The 19,937-nt window shown below is 41.8% G+C and overlaps 1 protein-coding gene across 2 annotated transcripts in view; it reads left to right on the plus strand.

Moving 5' to 3' along the window:
• EDN1 (endothelin 1) overlaps positions 1-18,203 on the plus strand; it is a 30,589-nt gene extending 12,386 nt beyond the window's left edge. The window contains exons 1-5 of one of the 2 annotated variants that reach the window (XM_032141104.2): positions 11,951-12,294; positions 13,930-14,098; positions 15,530-15,685; positions 15,849-15,989; positions 17,530-18,203. In XM_032141104.2, the coding sequence (XP_031996995.1) occupies positions 12,231-12,294; positions 13,930-14,098; positions 15,530-15,685; positions 15,849-15,989; positions 17,530-17,635 (636 nt within the window). In that variant the 5' untranslated portion in view covers positions 11,951-12,230 and the 3' untranslated portion in view covers positions 17,636-18,203. Of the gene's footprint in view, positions 1-11,950; positions 12,295-13,929; positions 14,099-15,529; positions 15,686-15,848; positions 15,990-17,529 lie in introns of those variants that run through there. The other variant, XM_058432357.1, reaches the window with a different exon arrangement.
• Positions 18,204-19,937: the final 1,734 nt, after the last annotated feature.

Genomic DNA, 19,937 nt, shown 5'->3' on the forward strand with positions numbered 1-19,937 from the left:
CTTATAGTGAAACTTCAGAAAGTTTATTGGAAACCCTTATTATTTACAATAATTGTTAAGATAAGCTTATCGAATATTCTTCCCAGATTAAAATTCACCAAACCTCATCAGGTCTCAGAGATCTCTGCCTTCCTCAAGCCACTAGATAGCCAGTAATTTCCTTTCCTTTTATTGAATTGTGTCAGCTTCAGAAGATGCTATATAATCCTATTGGTTTTTGTCCTCACAATAACACTGCTGGGACCCATCCTGAAGGTCCTTGAGGGTCTTTAACCCCTAATGTCTGGCCGCTCTTTCTTCTTAGTCTGAGCCATATATATTATTTTCATGTATGCCACACATACCATACATGTCCCATTTGTTCAAATCCTACATTTAAAAGTCTCTGGCAAAACCAGCTTGGGCCAGGCATGGTGGCTCATACCTGTAATCCCAGCACTTTTGGAGGCCAAAGGGGGCAGATCACTCGAGGTCAGGAGTTCGAGACCCGACCAGCCTGGTCAACACGGTGAAACCTTGTCTCGACTAAAAATACAAAAATTAGCTGGGCATGGTGGTGTGCACCTGTAATTCCAGCTACTTGGGAGGCTGAGTCATGAGAATTGCTTGAACCCTGGAGGTGGAGGCTGCAGTGAGCTGAGATCATACCACTGCACTCCAGCCTGGGTGACAGAGCGAGATTCTGTCAAAAAAAAAAAACAAAAAAAAACAAAAAAACCTATCTCAAATACTTGAGTCCTTTATGAAGTTTAGCACTTGTCTTATTTTTTGAAAGAATACTACCTTCCTTCCTGAATTTATATTTTCCTCCCCCCTCCTCCAACTTTCTCTGGCAGTGCTTTTTGCAGCTGGACTCCCAATTTAGTCATCATTAAATCACTGTAGTCAAAAAACCTGCTTGGATAGCCCTGAGCATAACTTGTCAATTTTTATTTATTTCTTTGTTTACTTATTTGGCAGTCTCTTCCACTACCTTAAAGATCTAAGGGGATAGGAATTGTGTATTTTTTTATTTACCATTGTAAATCCTATTTGATTTTAAGTCCAGTGTTCTTTTTCCCACAATATACAGGTAGCAGAGGCAGAGAGGGGAGGTATGTCCCTGACACAAGGACCCTGGAAAAAAGATTGGAAAGTTAGGAAATTTACCCACTCCTAAGGCTAACCAGAAAACTCCATGTTAGATACCTGGTGTAAGGACTGGGTCTGTAGGGAAGATGAGCTGGGAGCCAGACGATGAAGTGTTGAGATGGAGGATAAAGGAAAGTCTAAGCCAAGACAGGAGCTGGAGCTAGCTCTGACACACATGGGAAGCTGGCAGGATGCAGTCAGAGGTCAGAGAGCGATCAGGGTAGAGTTGGCTTAGGATAAATTTTGCTAAGTCAGGGTATCTGAGGACAGATCTTTTTTTATTAACCATTTTGCACATTCATTTTGCAGAAAGATGCCACTAGGAAAATTCAAACTGAATAGGAAAAAAACTATCTGGTGAAATGAAAATGATCAGAACCTTAAATGAAACCGTGGCTTATCATTCCTTTCAACAGCCCAAAAGGGAAAATTCAGCATGAAGGCAAACAGATACTAGAGATTACCAAAAGCAGATTACAAAATGTGCAGTAAAAATTAAGTAGAAACCTTCAGAGATTGTTGAAACGGAAAGTGTTCAAGAAGAATGGGAAGCTAAAAATTGAAACCAAAAGTAGAACTATAAGCAATCCAATGAAAAGCAATTTTGATGAAGAAGAAAAAAGATAACTAGAGATCTGTATAACTATGGGGAGTAGTTTTATTAGAGTTGCTTTTTTTAAAAAAAACTTACATAAATAATGTAAGGAGGGGAATATAAACAAGTTCAGATGTAAACATGGCTTTAATTTATCTGTGAAAAACTAGCTCTGTGACAAAATAAGAGAAAGGAAAAGCTAGTTTCTAAAGTGAGTTGAAGATTGCAAAAATACTTAAGCTGTGGGAAATGGGTAAACAACAAAAGGGTCTTTCAAAGCCATATTCTCAATGAAGACGAGCAGCAGGAGCCTGCTTTTTTCCAGTATTGATGTAACTTTTTAATAATATAAAAACATAAGGCCTGGAAAGAAAATATCTTCCTATATATTCTATAATAACTCAGACTTATTAGTAGCAATTCTTTTGTTAATAACTTTATACCCCACAATAAGCTTTTATATGTACTATTTTACTTAATAATATTTAACTATTTTCTCCTAACACATTTTCATAAATTAGAAAATCAACATTCTTCCTTCTCTACCTTCTTAAGACATTTTAGTGGGTTGCTTTATCTCTACACAATCTTTAGTGCTTTGCTTTATATCTACAACTCAAAAGAAAATTTCTGTAGTAAATGTAGTCCCTGGCTGGGTACAGCGATTCACGCCTGTAATCCCAGCATTTTTGGAGGCTGAGATGGGCGGATCACCTGAGGTCAGGAGTTGGAGACCAGCCTGGCCAACATGACAAAACCCTGTCTCCACTAAAAATACAAATTAGCCAGACATGGTGTCCTGCACCTGTAATCCCAGCTACTCAGGAGGGAGGCTAAGGCAGGAGAATCACTTGAATCTGGGAGGCAGAGGCTGCAGTGAGCCAAGAACGTGCCACTGCACTCCAGCCTGGGCAACAGAGCAAGACTCCATCTCAAAAAACAAACAAACAAACAAAACCAAATGTAGTCCCTAATAAAGAAACAATGATAGGAAATTAAAGTAAAAATGACTTTTTTTCTCAGATCAATTTTTTCCTTTTAAGATATTTGCAAATTACATTTTCTCCACTGCCCACTTCACAGCTCAAGTCTGGCAATTTCAGCTGGAATTAGGAAGAGCTCAAGTGCTCAGCCTCAAAACCATGTCTACATTCCGACTGCCTGATTCTCCCTCTTTCAGACCTCTCTGTACAATGTCTGTTGTGTTTCAGCTTTTTGACTCTTCAAATTAGCATCTCTTCCATAAATTGGATTTTGATATTGTTTCGCCCCAGTCAACATTCAGTAATAGAACTTATATGAAACAGTTCTTCCTCTGTCCTTTGCACATTTTCTTTTATGTTCTGCATTTGATGATACTTTGCTCTTTCCTTTTCTTCTGAATCCTTGATTTGAAAAAAACTTTGTCTAGTTCTCTGTATATCTTACTAACTAAACTTTTCCAATTGATATGACTGTCTCCGTCATTTCACCTACAGCCTCAACGAAACACTTTCCCCTAGGCATCTTGAGATAAGTGGTGCATGATATTTTCTCATTTTATAATGGGGAAAGGCAGAGAGAGGCTAAGTGCCTTGACTATCTGAGTGAGGAGTTGATCTCCAAGGAGCTGTTTAATGAGTAGACATTAGTTTCTGTTGAGTTGGATGATCTATATTTGGACCATGTCATTATTAATAGTTTCACTTTCCTGAAAATTAGGTGTTCTCATAATTTGGAGTTCTGGCTAAATTAAAGATTGTCATTTTCCTTAGTTATGTTCTATTTTTCCGATATGTTATTTTTGCTCCCACCTCTACGTTAGTGGATGGTGGCTTTTCCAAAGGTTGTTGCTGTTTTCAGATTCTGTAATCCCTAGAAGGGATCAAAGCCCTTGAAACATCACTGAGAATTTATTACTTATTGATTATTTCTTTCATTTTGTATCTAGGGTTTTGAATTGATATCATATCACTTTCAATGTAAAGAAATAAGGTGAGTATAGATTAGATTAAAAAAATGAAAAGCATAATTAGAATTAGGATGTCCTAGATATTTTCTGGTCATCTTTTGAGAGCAGGAAAAAATCAATATGTAGATCTACACATACAGGAAAAAATGCTAACCAGTCAAAGAGGAGAGGTGGGCATTTGCTTGAGTTTCTATGCATGTTGGAAACAGTTGCTCTTTGCCCCATTTTGTTGAATCCAAGTCATAACAAAGTGGTAGAATGTTCCTTGAAAGGGGAGGAGTATGGGAGAGAATTGGGAAAAATGAAGCCACTGGTACAGAGACCTGGTCATTAGTCCAAAAAGATAGTTTCTTCCAGATAAGGTACAAAAATAGAATGGATGTGGGGGGAGAAAGAACAGCCAGAAAGAAACAAGGCTGTTCAAATGCTTTATCTAGAAAATGTTAGCCCTCCCTGGCTAATCTTGAAACTGTTTGGAAAAAATCATTTAAACAAGCTACTTTCCAGTTCATGAGATCCTTTCCACTTTGTAGCAAGATTATGTGCTTTACATGCACATTAGCAGTTTTGAGATTGTCTAAATCATGCTTCATTGCTTCTCTCACACTCCAGGAAGAAGGGAGGTTGAGAATGGGGCCAGGGCTCCAGGCCTGATCCTTTCTCCTCTTCCTCCTCCTCCTTCTTCCTCTCCTCCTCTTCCTTCCTCTTCTTTAAAAGTAAGCCTTCAGTACTGCTTCCCTTAAAGTCTTGCAATAGCCTTATCTTGAGCTATAAGCACACACACTGTATATTCTTTCATTTGATCCCATTTTTCTTTTTCCCACATTTCTCTAAAATAAATCAACATAATAAAGTCGTAATTTGGAGTTCTGGCCAAATTAAAGATTGACACACAATGTCATTACTCTTCATTCTTTGCTTTCGCAAGTCACATGTGAGAAAGAAACATATTTCAATTCCCTTTTGACTGCCCTTGATAAAATCTGTACTTAGGGAAATAGCAATAATCAATAAATGCTAAATAATATTAACACAATGTATGCAGGGGTTTTTAAGCTTCACAGAAAAAAAAAATTAAGACATGAATTTCCAGGAAAATTATTCTTGTAACTATCCCAAACGTTTTTTTTTTTTCCATCAAAAGAACAAATGGAAAAAAGTGCAAAAGCCAAATCAAACAAAATCCTTAGTGTGAAATATATTTTGGAGCATGTGGAATTAAATTTGCATTTTCAAATAAATCCAAATGCCCGTTTAAAAAGTCATCTAACTTTTGTCCTATGAAGACAACCAGTAAAATCTACACTTTCCCTTTTCCCAGCATACTCATGTTTGGGAAAACATGATTATCTGAAGAGAAATTTACTTTTAGTAAATTAGAGTTTGAGGGGGGAGTATGGAAGGAATAATTACAGATTATCCTTTTTTTTTTTTTTTTTTTTTTTTTATTCAATCTCTTCTCTTGGAAAGGAGAAGAAATGTTGAAAGCCAGAGAACTTTTCTAAAACGCTGTAGGGAATTTTTTTTTTCTGTAAATATTCAAGTCCAAAAGGAGATCTGCAAAATGTGGAGGTGGAGATTTGAACTCACAATATTTCCTAATACAAATAAAAATCTGAACCTTTTAATGGTGACATAGTCCACACCATAAATGGTCAAAATCATTGGAGCTAATGTACAGGAAGGGGTTCCTCAGGGAACTGTGGCAAATTTTAGCATCTTCCTTTCTTTTTAGGGACTGGACGCTCATCCTTAGGACTTGAGAATCATATGTGAAAATTATATAGACTTCCCACAGTCTACCGACACATTACAGACATACTGGAAATATTAACCACACACGTTGTCTACATACTCTCTTTCTCATCATCATAAGCCACCTGTGTTCTCACTGACACTGCAAATCCAGTAACCAAAACATCCTGTTAAAATTCTCTGGCCCTTCTTATCCATGTGCTGTCCTTTGCCACAGCTCCTAAATCCTCTTACCTTTGAAAATCTTTCCTGCTACCCTTTAAAACCTCCATTCAGCCTCTTTCTCAAGTGGCTTTGTACATTGTGTCTTCATAGCTGCCTCGTAGGAACCTCAGCTTCATCACCCCAATCATTGTTCTCTTTTCTCCATTTGTATCGCTTTTCCTCCAGGGATATCTGTTAATCCTCCATCGGTCTATTGACTTGTGAATATAAAAATCCATGCCACCTTTACATTGGAACACATAATGTACCCAGAATTCCTTTTGACACCTAGCGGTGGCTCGATAAACATGGATGCACATCACATTAGAGAAATGAAGTAAAGGGAGTTTTCTGAGTCTACATTTCTTACATGAAAACGAATTTCAAATGAATCAATTTCTCACTGTTATTTTAGGATAGCTCTCTGCCAAAGACCTTTTATTATACAAAAGTTAACAATGATTGAAGTTATTTTGCTTAATTTTTTGCCACTAAATTTGGTGTGCCAAAGAAACTTCTAAAAAACAAAAAGAAATGCATAATATTCCCAGCTACTCAAGAGGCTGAGGTGGGAGGATTGCTTAAGCCCAGGAGGTCCAGGGTGCAGTGAGCCGTGATTGCACTCCAGCCTGGGTGACAGAGTGAGAATTTGTGTAAAAAGGAAGGAAGGAAGGAAGGAAGGAAGGAAGGAAGGAAGGAAGGAAAAGAAAGCAAGCAAGAAAGCAAGCAAGCAAGAAAGAGAGAAAGAAAAAGAAAGAAAGAAAGAAAGAAAGAAACCAACCATGAAGGTAGCTGCCATATTTCTATGAAACCTGCCCACCAGAATTAGTTCCTTTTACCATCTCATTCAGACACATGGAAAGCTTGTTTAAAATGACTCCACAAATTAGACTTAATGAAGTGACTTGACTCAACACCCCTCACCCTCAAGTGGTCTTTCCCAGCATCAGAGTCCCTTTAGTTTCAGATGTCACTCATGACATAGAATGAACATTTAAAAGATGAGGAGGCAGCCACTGGCTGTCACATTTTTCTGAGATGTGTGAAATATGATTCTAATATTAATAATAATTATTATCAACAAACAATAATGTCCTAATATAATTATTAATTTTGAATTATTAATACATATGCATATCATTATCTTCTCTTAGTCTAATTTATAGGTTCAGATGTGTGCATGCATGTGTGTCAGTGGCACTCAGAGAGGAGATTGAAATAGAGAGTGGGAAGGGAGATAAAAGATAACTGCTGCAACACTGGCGCAAGAAGCCCAGGGGAGGTATCCATTAAAAACTTTTTGGGATGTGAACCTTTTGTTTTTCTAGATTCTGGATGCCAGAACATCTCTTTTTTTGAGATGCATTTGTAGGGAGCATTTTTGTGTGGAATATTTGAAAGTCGTCTTGAAAGTAAAGGTCAGAGACAGGAATTGAAACAGGGCTTAATTCTTAAAGAAGAAGGTATAAGGTATTGCAGTTGATGGAACTGTGGTGAGCATGTTCCCCAAGGGTGGCGAGCATGTCTGTGTGGGCATATAAGATACATGTATGAACATTTTTATTTTATTTTATTTAGATGGAGTTTCACTCTTCTTGCCCAGGCCGGAGTGCAGTGGCGCAATCTCGGCTCACCACAACCTCTGCCTCCCAGGTTCAATGATTCTCCTGCCTCAGCCTCCTGAGTAGCTGGAATTACAGGCATGTGCCACCACACCTGGCTAATTTTGTATTTTTAGTAGAGATGGGGTTTCTCCATGTTGGTCAGGGGGGTCTCGAACTCCTGATCTCAGGTGATCCACCTGCCTCGGCCTCGGGATTACAGGTGTGAGCCACCATGCCCAGCAGAACATTTTTATTTTTAATAGCTTAATGAATTTATAATGATTAAATGTTTAGCATGTATTAAACTATGATTTCATGTAGATTTTTTTAACCACACCAACCATGATTTCATATGGATTATTTAACCATACCAACCATAATTTCATGTACATTATTGCTTAAGATAGTAATGATATAAAATTTTCTTAAAATTATTCATGTAAAAGAAACAAGTCAGTTAAAAGGAAAATATTAAGTAAAAATGTAGAGGTGCCACCCAAATACGGTAAAAATTGTGAAGCAGTTTAATGAATGACTGAACTTTGGGAAATGCTGGGTTAGAAATTTGGAAATACTCTTTTAAATAAACACTTGCTATCTACTATCATCCTATGGATGAGAGTCCAGGAAATAGAGACGCATATGTTGTATGTTTTTAAAATGGACAGGATGAATTTACATTGACCATCATATTTCCTGTGCTAAATCAACCATTATTATTTGGACTATAGGGAGAAGCTGTGTTTGTTCATAGCTCCTGGAGATGTGTGATGTGTCACAGGCCTAATAACTATATTACACATTTTTTCACAAAAGTGCTACATAAAGTAGAAATGTATAATAGTTACCAACCCAAGACTGAACCAGGCCTAGTGGTGTGGATAGCTTCACTTTGCCTACAATAAAATACTTCCTCATTCTTTGTGTGATTTTCAAGCAACTTAACAACTGTTAGCTTTGCTGAGCTAAATGCAACATCTCATACCAAATTTATTGGCTTGGCAAAGTTACAAATTTTATTACGCAAAAGTTGAGAAAGGAAAGTTGGAGAATGCTAAAAACAGTACACTTTGCTACTGTGTAGTATCTGTATTGGGGGCTCAGCATGTTTTATTTATAGATATCTATTAATACAGAGATACAGAAAGAAATACATAAAAAAGTTTTATCAAATAATTTCCAGCATTCAAGTGTAGCCTCAAAAGCAAGAATAGGCCAGGAGTGGTGGCTCACGCCTGTAATCCCAGCACTGTGGGAGGCCAAGGTAAGAGGATTGCTTGGGGCCAGGATTTCAAGACCAGCCTAGGCAACATAGTGAGATCCCTATCTCTACAAAAAAATTTTAAAACTTAGCTGGGCATGGTGGCTTGAGCCTGTTGTCCCGGCTACTCAGGAGGCTGAAGTAGGAGTGTCGCTTGAGCCCAGGAGGTTGAGGCTGCAGTGAGCTATAACTGCACCACTGCACTCCAGCCTCGGAGACAGAGTGAGACCCTGTCCCTAAAAAAATTAAAATTGAAAAAAAAAAAAAAAAAGGCAAGAACAGCCACAGCAAACTTTCTATTGGGGAAAAAAAATCCTCCTCTTTACATCTCTCCCTTCCTTCCCTTGCCTTTCTGAGAGTGACTGTGGCCGAAAGGAGCATTTTCCCCCTGCAGTCCTCTGAGGGGTGGGGTGGGGCTATGAAGCTACCCTTCATATTCACTCCTTTGTCCAGCTCTTTTAACCTCTCCTTCTTCTCCCCGCATCTCTATCTAGCAGTGCCTTAAGTCGAGGAGGGGTGGGGGCATCAAGCTTGTGAAACTGGTTTGTTGGGGTTCTCCTTCTCCCCTCATTTCTTGATTCTTGGGAAAATGTCTTGCTGGGAGGCTGCCTGGCAGTGCCCTAGCTGCCTTCCGTGGGCTCGAATCGGGCTTCCCTCTGCCCCTACAGGAGGAAAAGGGAGCTACTGCCAGAGGGAGAAATGGACAGATGGACAGAGAAGGCAGGTGCCACCCCTCGCCCCTCACACACAAAGAAAAAGACATGGAAATTCTCTCTCTCTCTTCTCCTCTCTCTGTCTCTCTCTTTCTCTCTCTCTCTCTCTCTCTCACACACACACACACACACACACACACGCACGCGCGCGCGCAGGCACACGTGTTGCAAATTCAGTATTCAAAGAGACAGGGGCAACATTATATTTGGCACGGTGGGGCCCTTCCAGGTCTGAAACCCTGCATTCTTCCTTACTGTTTACTTTCCCCGAGCTCGAGAAGGGCCAGGTGTGGGCGGATGGCTGGCCACGTTTTGTGTTTCCAATTCATATTCACGGGATGACACAGACGGGGTGTGAGTGCTGTTGGAGGCGCGTGGGCAGTTTCATTTTGCTCCACTTCTCCACCTGAAGGCTGGGCGTTGCTGGAACCTGCAGGGGCAGCCTCAGCAAGGTGGGGTGGCGTGGAGTGGGGTGGAAGACGGGACCCCAGCTGAAGTAGAACCCAGGCTAGACCTGAGAATATTGGGGAGGGCGTGGGCGGTGGTTTCCGGGTAGGGGTCTTGAGGACAGGTTGGTCCTGACTGTTGTCAGTGTTTAGTCAAAGTTGCCAAAAGGTTAAAAAAAAAAAAAAAGTAGGGGGGAATCCCTGCCAAGACATATTTCCCAGGCCACCTTTCTTCCGCGGGGGTGTTGGGGGGAGGCACCGCTTGGATCCTGTGAATGTGACATCAGCTCTCCTCTCCTCTCCCAAGGTCGGCTTTGGAGAGGGAGGTCAGGGCACCCCTGCCTGGCACAGGCGGCAGCGCTGGCTTCCGGCTCGGTGCCGCCTGTCCTCGGGGAGCTGTGGCCTCCCTGGGCCCCGGGGCTAGGCTGAGGTAAGCGCACAGCCGGAGGCCAGGGGCCCAGGCGGAGGCCCTGGGGATAGGGTGGAGGCATCTCTGGGTGTGGGTGTGGGTGTGGGAGGGAGAGTTCTTGCCTCTCTCTCTCCCATCTCTAGCTCTTGCTTCAGTGGCTTTTTTAGAGGATGCCTGTCATTATGGACCTGTCGCTGCCACTGTCCCTGTTCCCCCAACTGTGACTTCGAGGGAGATCTGGGGGCCTGAGTGTGTCCAAACCCACGGCTCTGCTGTTGGGATAGAAACTGTCCTTTTGATTTTAGAAGGAGGAGGGAGAAAAGGTTTCCCAGCATGTGTGTTGTGCCAGTCTTGGAAATTCATCCGTGCTTGAATTCCACCCTCCATCCCAAGAAAAACTGGAGTAAAACAAAAAGAGGAGACGGACAAAGTGTGTATTTGATGGCATCCCCTGGGAAGAGACTCTAAATTTATCCCATAGGTCTTACTGGGCCACTGTGAGCGCTTTGGTGGAGAACAAACAAAAATTCTGGGCGCTCAGTTGTCTAACCTGAAAAATGGGACTAGTGGAAAAAGCCAATGTGTTCCATACACGTTTTGCTTTCTTTATTAAGGCATGATGTCACCTGTACAGTAACCGCCCTGTACGTACTTCAGGGGGGATTTCAAGGTTAGATAGACAGGAAATTGTTTTGAAAATGTAAACACATTATTAAATATGAAGTATTATCTGATTCCTTGTTCGAATGGCATTTCCTTCGCAACACCACCTTCCCTGCATATTCACTTAACCTTGTACAAGAACACCTTTCTGCCCTAAATGAAGACCCCCCCACCCGCCAAAAAAAGTCCCAGAAAATATGTCCCTGCTTGTGCGAGGAATAAAAGGAATATTCTGAGGTGCATTCCTCCTTCCTATGTTAGGCACAATTCCTTGACCCTCCTCGGCCCCCAAGCCAGGTTGCGTTTTCTTCTGCCATTTAGAAGGCTTTTCTTTTTTGTCCTAGTAAAACATCAGCCCTTGTAGCTCTTCATCTCCCCCTGGTGTTCTTCTCCCGCCATGTCTTAAGATTGGTGGCACCGACCAATCTTAAGATTTAAGTTCTGTACGAAAAACACCTTTGCTTTTCAATCAGTTTATCGGCCTCCTCCGCAGGGGAAGTGTGGACACACAAAAGAACTTATCCGGGCTTCTGATCATTGATAGGGAAAAGATTGGGCATGTGCCTAAACGAGCTCTGATTTTTTTTAAGCTCCCTTTCTTGCCAATCCCTCACGGATCTTTCTCCGATAGATGCAAAGAACTTTAGCAAAAAAGACCCGCAGGAAGGGGCTTAAAGAGAAAAGTACGTTGATCTGCCAAAATAGTCTGACCCCCAGTAATGGGGGAGTGACGAGGGACAGCATTCCCTTGTTTGACTGAGACTAGAATCGGAGAGACATAAAAGGAAAATGAAGCGAGCAACAATTAAAAAAAAATTCCCCGCACACAACAATACAATCTGTTTAAACTGTGGCTCATACTTTTCATACCAATGGTATGACTTTTTTTCTGGAGTCCCCTCTTCTGATTCTTGAACTCCAGGGCTGGCAGCTTGCAAAGGGGAAGCGGACTCCAGCACTGCACGGGCAGGTTTAGCAAAGGTCTCTAATGGGTATTTTCTTTTTCTTAGCCCTGCCCCCGAATTGTCAGACGGCGGGCGTCTGCCTCTGAAGTTAGCAGTGATTTCCTTTCGGGCCTGGCCTTATCTCCGGCTGCACGTTGCCTGTTGGTGACTAATAACACAATAACATTGTCTGGGGCTGGAATAAAGTCGGAGCTGTTTACCCCCACTCTAATAGGGGTTCAATATAAAAAGCCGGCGGAGAGCTGTCCAAGTCAGACGCGCCTCTGCATCTGCGCCAGGCGAACGGGTCCTGCGCCTCCTGCAGTCCCGACTCGCCACCGCCGCCGCCGCCGCCGCGTGCGCCTGCAGACGCTCCGCTCGCTGCCTTCTCTCCTGGCAGGCACTGCCTTTTCTCCCCGTTAAAGAGCACTTGGGCTGAAGGATCGCTTTGAGATCTGAGGAACCCGCAGCGCTTTGAGGGAACTGAAGCTGTTTTTCTTCGTTTTCCTTTGGGTTCAGTTTGAACGGGACGTTTTTGATCCCTTTTTTTCAGAATGGATTATTTGCCCATGATTTTCTCTCTGCTGTTTGTGGCTTGCCAAGGAGCTCCAGAAACAGGTAGGCACGCTCGTTGACTTGTAAGTCTCGGAATTACAAGTTAATGTGTTCTTATCCACCTTCATGCTTTTCTTGCTTCTATTTTTCCCCGTTCTTTTTATGACTGCAGCTTAGAGAGCAAGTGTCTGAGAATTATTGCTGAAAGCTACTTAAGTCTTCTAGTGTAAAATGTAAAATTCCTCTATTGAATACAATTAGATGCAATTGACTATAACATGGCATTAAAATAACTTATCGTTTTCTTATTATTATTCCATTATGTGTTTCCTTGGCTTTCAAAAAATAAGAAGTGTAGGGACATATACAATTTAGCCAAATGTGTGTTTGTAACATATGTGTTTATACAGGTACACAGGACATATAGGAACTTAAATCTTATTTAAACACAATTTTAATAGTGTGTTAACGTGTAAAATATTTAAGCATTCCAGCTTGAAGCCAAGGAATTTTATCCAAGTCGTTCCAGCAATATATGTGCAGTAAAATCACCTGCAGAACAAACGTCTGTTGACTAACTACCGCCCCCCACCCCACCACTCCCCGCAGGCGGTTTCTGGGTGAAGCAGATGTTTTCTTTAAAATTTGTCATCATTGACTTTAGGTTTCTTTTGGCAGGTTTTTGGCACCCAAAACAGTGTGAGCTCTCTTTTCAGTTTTATTCACCTGTGCTGGGAGAGCTAGGATAATTCGTGGCTGCTTAAGGATTTAGGCAGTGTGTGTGCATCTGCCCGGGTCCCCCCCGTTTTTAGGGTCAGTGCACTTTTTTTGTCTTTTCGCGACCCTGACTAAAGAGAAAGGATGTCAAGGGAATGAAAATCCTGGAATGTGTCTGATCATTTGAAATGTACAAAATTGGGCAGATAAGCTGCATGGCTAAATTGTCAGGAGGAAGAGGCAAGGCAGTAGCGGAGAAGGGGGAGGCAGCGGATCCCACACAAGCCTGATGCCCAGGGATTCGGAATTCAAAATCCACCCAGGCTACCTTCGGTCCCCTGACCTGCTTCTCAGCTCCACGTTAGGTCACTGGTTTCTATGGAGTTACCCTCCTGAATTGAATATTGTATAGTTAATTTCTCTCTCCAATCATTTTCCCCACCTAATTTTGAAAGATATATATCATCTGGGGTACCCTGTGCCCTACACAGCATGTGAAGTGGATGGGTACCTCCTAAAGAGAGGGTCATCCTGAATGGGGACGTGGCCCCAAAGCTAGGAATAACAGTGTGATTTCTTGTCTTTAGTCATGTGCCAATGTTAAGCTTCAGTGGATTGTGCTGTCCTACCAAGTTCCTTGTAGAAGCCAACCAGATTTTCAACAGGCAGCATTCCACAGCATTTCCCTGAGCCTGCTTCAGGAGGGCTGGGGGAAGTCCCTTTTCAGGTGTTTGTCTCCTCTGCATTTGTGTAATCTCCCTGAAGGTGGATAAGCCAAGGGCATGAGGGGGAGGCAAAAGGTGAAGTCATGTTAAGGAGGGAAAAAAATAAAGAGCCTTTTTTTCTGTGTTTCTTGCTGATGGCAGGCTGTGTGCTTCATCTGCTTTTATCTGCTCTGCTAGCTCTGATTCTACTGTGATCCAGCATGTCTCTCAGCGTTTGAGGAGACATCCCCCACTGACCTGCTCTTTCTCTCCCCAGCGGTCTTAGGCGCTGAGCTCAGCACGGTGGGTGAGAACGGCGGGGAGAAACCCACTCCCAGTCCACCCTGGCGGCTCCGCCGGTCCAAGCGTTGCTCCTGCTCATCCCTGATGGATAAAGAGTGTGTCTACTTCTGCCACCTGGACATCATTTGGGTCAACACTCCCGAGTAAGTCTCTAGAGGGCATCGTAACCCTAGTCATTCATTAGCGCTGGCTCCACCAGGAGCCCAGTTTTACAGTCTCTTTTCTATGGACTCCGAAGGTAGCCCTTCTAACAACATCCAAGCACCTCAGTGGGGACAGTTTCCCTCTATTCCTGAAAATAATGACAGCTTGGTTCTTAGCAACCAAGGGGAGGGTCTTCTGAGGCTCCGTAGCTCAGGCTACTCATGATGGGACAAGCAGGAGGCCGCTGCAGATTTCAAATGAGGAACTTTCGGTGAGAGGGCCTCAGGGGGACACTCTCACAGTGGCATCTGATGGGGTTTCGGGAATAATTGTGGTCAGATGTGGGTTAGTGCAACTGTGCTTCTCATGGGAGGGTGGAGACTGAGAGGCAGAAGGATTATATAGAGGGTTAGAATCTCTTAATTTTACTTATAGAAACACCTAGGCTCAAAGTGTGGAAGTCATTTGTGCAGGAGTGAGTTTGTAGCAGAGCTTGAACTGGAGCCCGGATTTCCTCTGCTGCTATATTTTCCCTTTAGAAATGCCCATTTCAGAACCGAAATAGAAATACTGTCCATAGGCTTCTCTTTCACCTACAGAGAAGAAAAGTAGTTTTTCCCCTTCTGCCCTGGACACTAGTTCATCATCTATCAGAAGCAGTTATAAACAAGCACACATTTACTATGCATACAATGTCCCGTTATGGCAAAGGAAGACCAAAACCCAAACAATATCAAACCACACCCAAAACCACAAGGAGCCTAATGATTACTAAGGTGGTACTTCCAAAGAGAGGCCTTTATTTCTGAGATGAGAATGAAAATGGACACATTGGAAATTATTGGAGAGCCCTCTGGCAATGAGTCTTTCCACAATCATATGATATCACCTACTGGCAGGAGAAATGTGTGAACATGTGCCTCCTCCTTCTCCAGCCACCGGCGTTGGTGGGGGGATGGTGGCACTTTTAGCAGTATCCTACGTGGTTTGAGTTGAAAATGGGTTTTAAAAATCCTGTGAGTCATGGTTTTGCATTAAAACCCTGTTCCCACTGCGTACCCATAAATAGTTGTTAACTAAATAGACCATTAGAAAAGGAAGAAAATATAAAGCAGATGCCAAGCAGAGATGTCCTAATTTTTGACAAAAAAACAATGTTGCTTGTGTCAAGAAGAAACTAAACTTTGTGAAGAGTTGAAATGGAATTCCACCGAATTAGAAAAACTTGTTTTCTCCTGCCTGGATACATACAGTCAGGGCCATTGATGCACAGGTGTCCCTGGCTGTTGTTACACTTTACCCTCTGAAATGACGCTCCCAAGTGCTATGTGATGACCTCCTTGTGTGCCCAGTGGAATGGGTGCGCCCATGTGTCATTTTAAAGACTATTAATTATGCTAATACAGTTTCTTTCTCTCTTTGGATAATAGGCACGTTGTTCCATATGGACTTGGAAGCCCTAGGTCCAAGAGAGCCTTGGAGAATTTACTTCCCACAAAGGCAACAGACCGCGAGAATAGATGCCAGTGTGCTAGCCCAAAAGACAAGAAGTGCTGGAATTTTTGCCAAGCAGGAAAAGAACTCAGGTGAGCAGAAACACCTTTGCTTTTCAATCAGTTTAACAGCCTCCTGAACTCCTTCCTATCATGGTACTGCCTCCTGTTTTAGAGAGACTAACAGAGACATTGAAAGTCAGGGCAAAGCCGAATATAACATTGCTGAAATGTTTTTCCTCGTGTATTTTAACAGGGCTGAAGACACTATGGAGAAAGGCTGGAATAATCACAAGAAGGGAAAAGACTGTTCCAAACTTGGGAAAAAGTGTATTTATCAGCAGTTAGTGAGAGGAAGAAAAATCAGAAGTTCAGAGGAACACCTAAGACAAACCAGGTAAGAGGGAAGGAAGAAAAACTAGGTAAGAGGTTCACAAGAACAACTAGCCCCGGTCAGTGATGCCAGCAGCCTGTTCCTCCAGCCCTTCTTACCTGGGCAGGCGAAAGACTTAGAAAACAGTAGCAGAGGAGATCTATGCATCCTATAGATTAAAAGGAGCAAAAGAATCCCTCTTAAATATTTCCACGAAGCTCTGGAATGCAAACTGATGTCCACTGTACTTTCAACACATACCATTTCATCTACAGGTAGATTTCCCAACCAAAATATATCCAGAGATGCCTTTGTCATTTGGTTATATACAGCCTTTGCCTCTCTGAGTCAATGTATTTACCACTTTCCCTGAGAAATCAAAAATCATTTTGGGGACAGGACATTTAGAAAAAGAATCAAAATGTCATGGATAATCAAATTCTTCAATAAGTTGCAGTTATTCAGATGGCCAAAGGAAAAATAAAGTCATTAGATAGGGTTGGTAGAATTTAGAACATGCCGTTTTTCAGGTTTATGATTTTTTTTTTTTAATAGGGAAATGTGTTTGGTGCAGAGCCAATGTCATTCCAAAAAGCTCTGTCTGTTCCTGGTCAGTCGTGTGCTGGGACAGAGAAGGGATCTAGATTAGGCAACATCATAGAGTTGCGCTGAGCTGCTCTTTGGTGATAACCCTTCCAAATCCTAAACTTTTTGGAATTCACAAGCTTGAAGGAGGAAACCTACTGTCTGATCTATCACATGTTCTGCATTTTTCTATCATGGTCTATGGAAACTTTTCCTAGAAATCCAGTGGCAAGAAGTTCTATGATTAAAGTGTTCTGAGCTCAGGCCAGGCAGTCATGAACTACTTCTGAGTTGTTTATTACTGATTTGTGGGGCAGCCTTAGCTATCGGTTTCTTCACACCTGCTTATGAGAGTTTCCATATTTATGGTCGCAGGCCAGTAATGATCCCCACAAGATCAGTTTCTGAACTAACCTAGAATTTTTTATGAGTTTTTATTATGCCAACTATTAAATCAACATTTAAGTTCCTCCCTCTGTAAAAGGAAAACATTAGGCCTGCAAAGAAAAAAAATCTTTTTAAAAATAATTGCCATAAAGTATTTGCTCTGGGCCTACCTTATGCTTCTTTTCTTTTTCTGTCTTTTCAACTAAGTCACTGTCAATTTATTAAGATGGCCATAACTATTCAAAACCTGTGCTGAGTTCCTCAAGGCAGGGTCGCATAGTGATGAAGGTTGGGATGGGGCTGTGGAAGAAACCAGAACACCTCTAGTTTATTTAAAACCTGTATTTACTGCCCACTTCCCCTTAGACTTGACCATATGACCCCTCTCTCCCATTCTAAGCATAGGGGCAGGCTTTATTTTTACAATGGTAATAGATATCACTTGAGGTTTTATCAAAGAGTTGCGGTGGGTGGTGACAGTTCACAACCAGATTCAGGTTTTGTTTGTGCCAGATTCTAACTTCAGATGTTTCTTTTGCCAAAGGGTGATTTTTTTAAATAACATTTGTTTTCTCTTATCTTGCTTTATTAGGTCGGAGACCATGAGAAACAGCGTCAGATCATCTTTTCATGATCCCAAGCTGAAAGGTGAGCCCTCCAGAGAGCATTATGTGACCCACAACCGAGCACATTGGTGACAGACCTTCGGGGCCTGTCTGAAGCCATAGCCTCCACGGAGAGCCCTGTGGCCGACTCTGCACTCTCCACCCTGGCTGGGATCAGAGCAGGAGCATCCTCTCTGCTTGTTCCTGACTGGCAAAGGACCAGCGTCCTCATTCAAAACATTCCAAGAAAGGTTAAGGAGTTCCCCTAAACCGTCTTCATTGGCTTCCATCGGTGGTAACTGCTTTGGTCTCTTCTTTCATCTGGGGATGACGATGGACCTCTCAGAAAGCAGAAACGCACAGTCATGTTCGAATTTGGGTGGCATCCTCCAGAGAGAGAGGAAGGAGATTCCACACAAGGGTGGAGTTTCTGACGAAGGTCCTAAGGGAGTGTTTGTGTCTGACTCAGGCGCCTGGCACATTTCAGGGAGAAACTCCAAAGTCCACACAAAGATTTTCTAAGGAATGCACAAATTGAAAACATACTCAAAAGACAAACATGCAAGTAAAAAAGAAAAAGAAAGACTTTTGTTTAAATTTGTAAAATGCAGTGTAACTGAATGAAACTGTTACTTCCATAAATCAGGATATGTTTCATGAATATGAGTCTACCTCACCTATATTGCACTCTGGCAGAAGTATTTCCCACATTTAATTATTGCCTCCCCACACTCTTCCCACCCCTGCTGCTCCTTCCTCCATCCCCCATACTAAATCCTAGCCTCGCAGAAGTCTGGTCTAACGTGTCAGCAGTAGATATAATATTTTTATGGTAATCTACTAGCTCTGATCCATAAGAAAAAAAAGATCATTAAATCAGGAGATGCCCTGTCCTTGATTTTTGGAGACACAATGGTATAGGGTTGTTTATGAAATATATTGAAAAGTAAGTGTTTGTTATGCTTTAAAGAAGTAAAATTATTTTCCTTTATATAACCGGCTAATGAAAGAGGTTGGATTGAATTTTGATGTACTTATTTTTTTATAGATATTTATATTCAAACAATTTATTCCTTATATTTACCATGTTAAATATCTGGGCAGGCCATATTGGTCTATGTATTTTTAACATATGTATTTCTAAATGAAATTGAGAACATGCTTTGTTTTGCCTGTCAAGGTAATGACTTTAGAAAATAAATATTTTTTTCCTTACTGTACTGACTTTGAATCATTACTGAAATTTGTAAGGAGTGGGCCAAAGTGATTACGTATTACAAAGGCAAATGGTTAAAGATGGTTTCGTAGAAAAGTGACAATTAGAAGGATATTACAGTCTAAGCTAATTATATAAAGAATTTTATCTGTATCTTAAATGTTGATTTTATATTGCATTGAGGTAAAAACACAAAACAAAAAAGCAGCTTTAACGCCTCTGTCTTCTCTTGGGTAGCAGCCTCCTGCTTCGCCTTCACCTGAAAATTCTCCAGGGACTTCATCCATTAACTTGGCTCAGGCTGTTAGGCAGGGTTCAGCAGTTTAAGCTGATGGTGTGGTGAGAGATGCTTTATCCATATTAATGGACTGAAGGAAGTAATGGCAAGACAACCCCCCAAAACATACCTAATTATGCAAAGTTACATACCAAAGTTGCTTTTAGAAAATGGCCTGCTCAGAGCAAGTAGAGGTTTCCGATGGCTTTTTATTTTCTCACATTAAGGATGTTGTTACTTAAGGAGCATTGAGTACCATTGCTTCTTCGTGATAGCCTAGGGCTGGCCATGTGCCCATGGAGGTAGAGACACCAGGTACTGATTCTAGGTCATCTGCCACAAAGCACCACTTCCTCTCCACTTTGCCTTGGCTGGCCTTGTCAACTCACTGGAGAGTACAGTATTGCAATTGCAGTATTGCAGATGGTCACTACTAACTGAATTCTCTGAGAGCTTGATCAGCCCTCGAGAATCTTCCTTGCCCTTCTCTAATAGTGTCTGAAGGAATTCCTGGCATTTATGAAATATTAGCTTGTAGTGATCACTGTCGTCCTAATAGTGACACATCAGAAGGGTTTCAAATAACAGTCTCAGGCGTACGTAATCAATGTCCTGGGCAGAGTCTCCGTCCTCAATGATCCTCATTTTTCTCTTTAAGGCAGAGTCCAATGTCTTTGGGGAATTGTTTATAAAGCTTACTGTATCTAGTAAACTGTTTCTCAGTGTGTGACTCTCAAGAAAATTGTGAAGGTTTGCCCACGTTGACAAGGTGCTTGGTCTGAACTTGGCCAGTATTCAATCTTGAGCAAACGATTCAATTTCCTTCTATCGTGAGTTTTCTCATCTGTTAAACAAGGGAGTTGAGGGGAGTTTATTTCATACCTCTGAGAAAGAGTTTGAGA

The sequence above is a fragment of the Hylobates moloch genome, unplaced genomic scaffold, assembly GCF_009828535.3.
Source record: "Hylobates moloch isolate HMO894 unplaced genomic scaffold, HMol_V3 SCAFFOLD_20, whole genome shotgun sequence".
NCBI lineage: Eukaryota > Metazoa > Chordata > Mammalia > Primates > Hylobatidae > Hylobates > Hylobates moloch.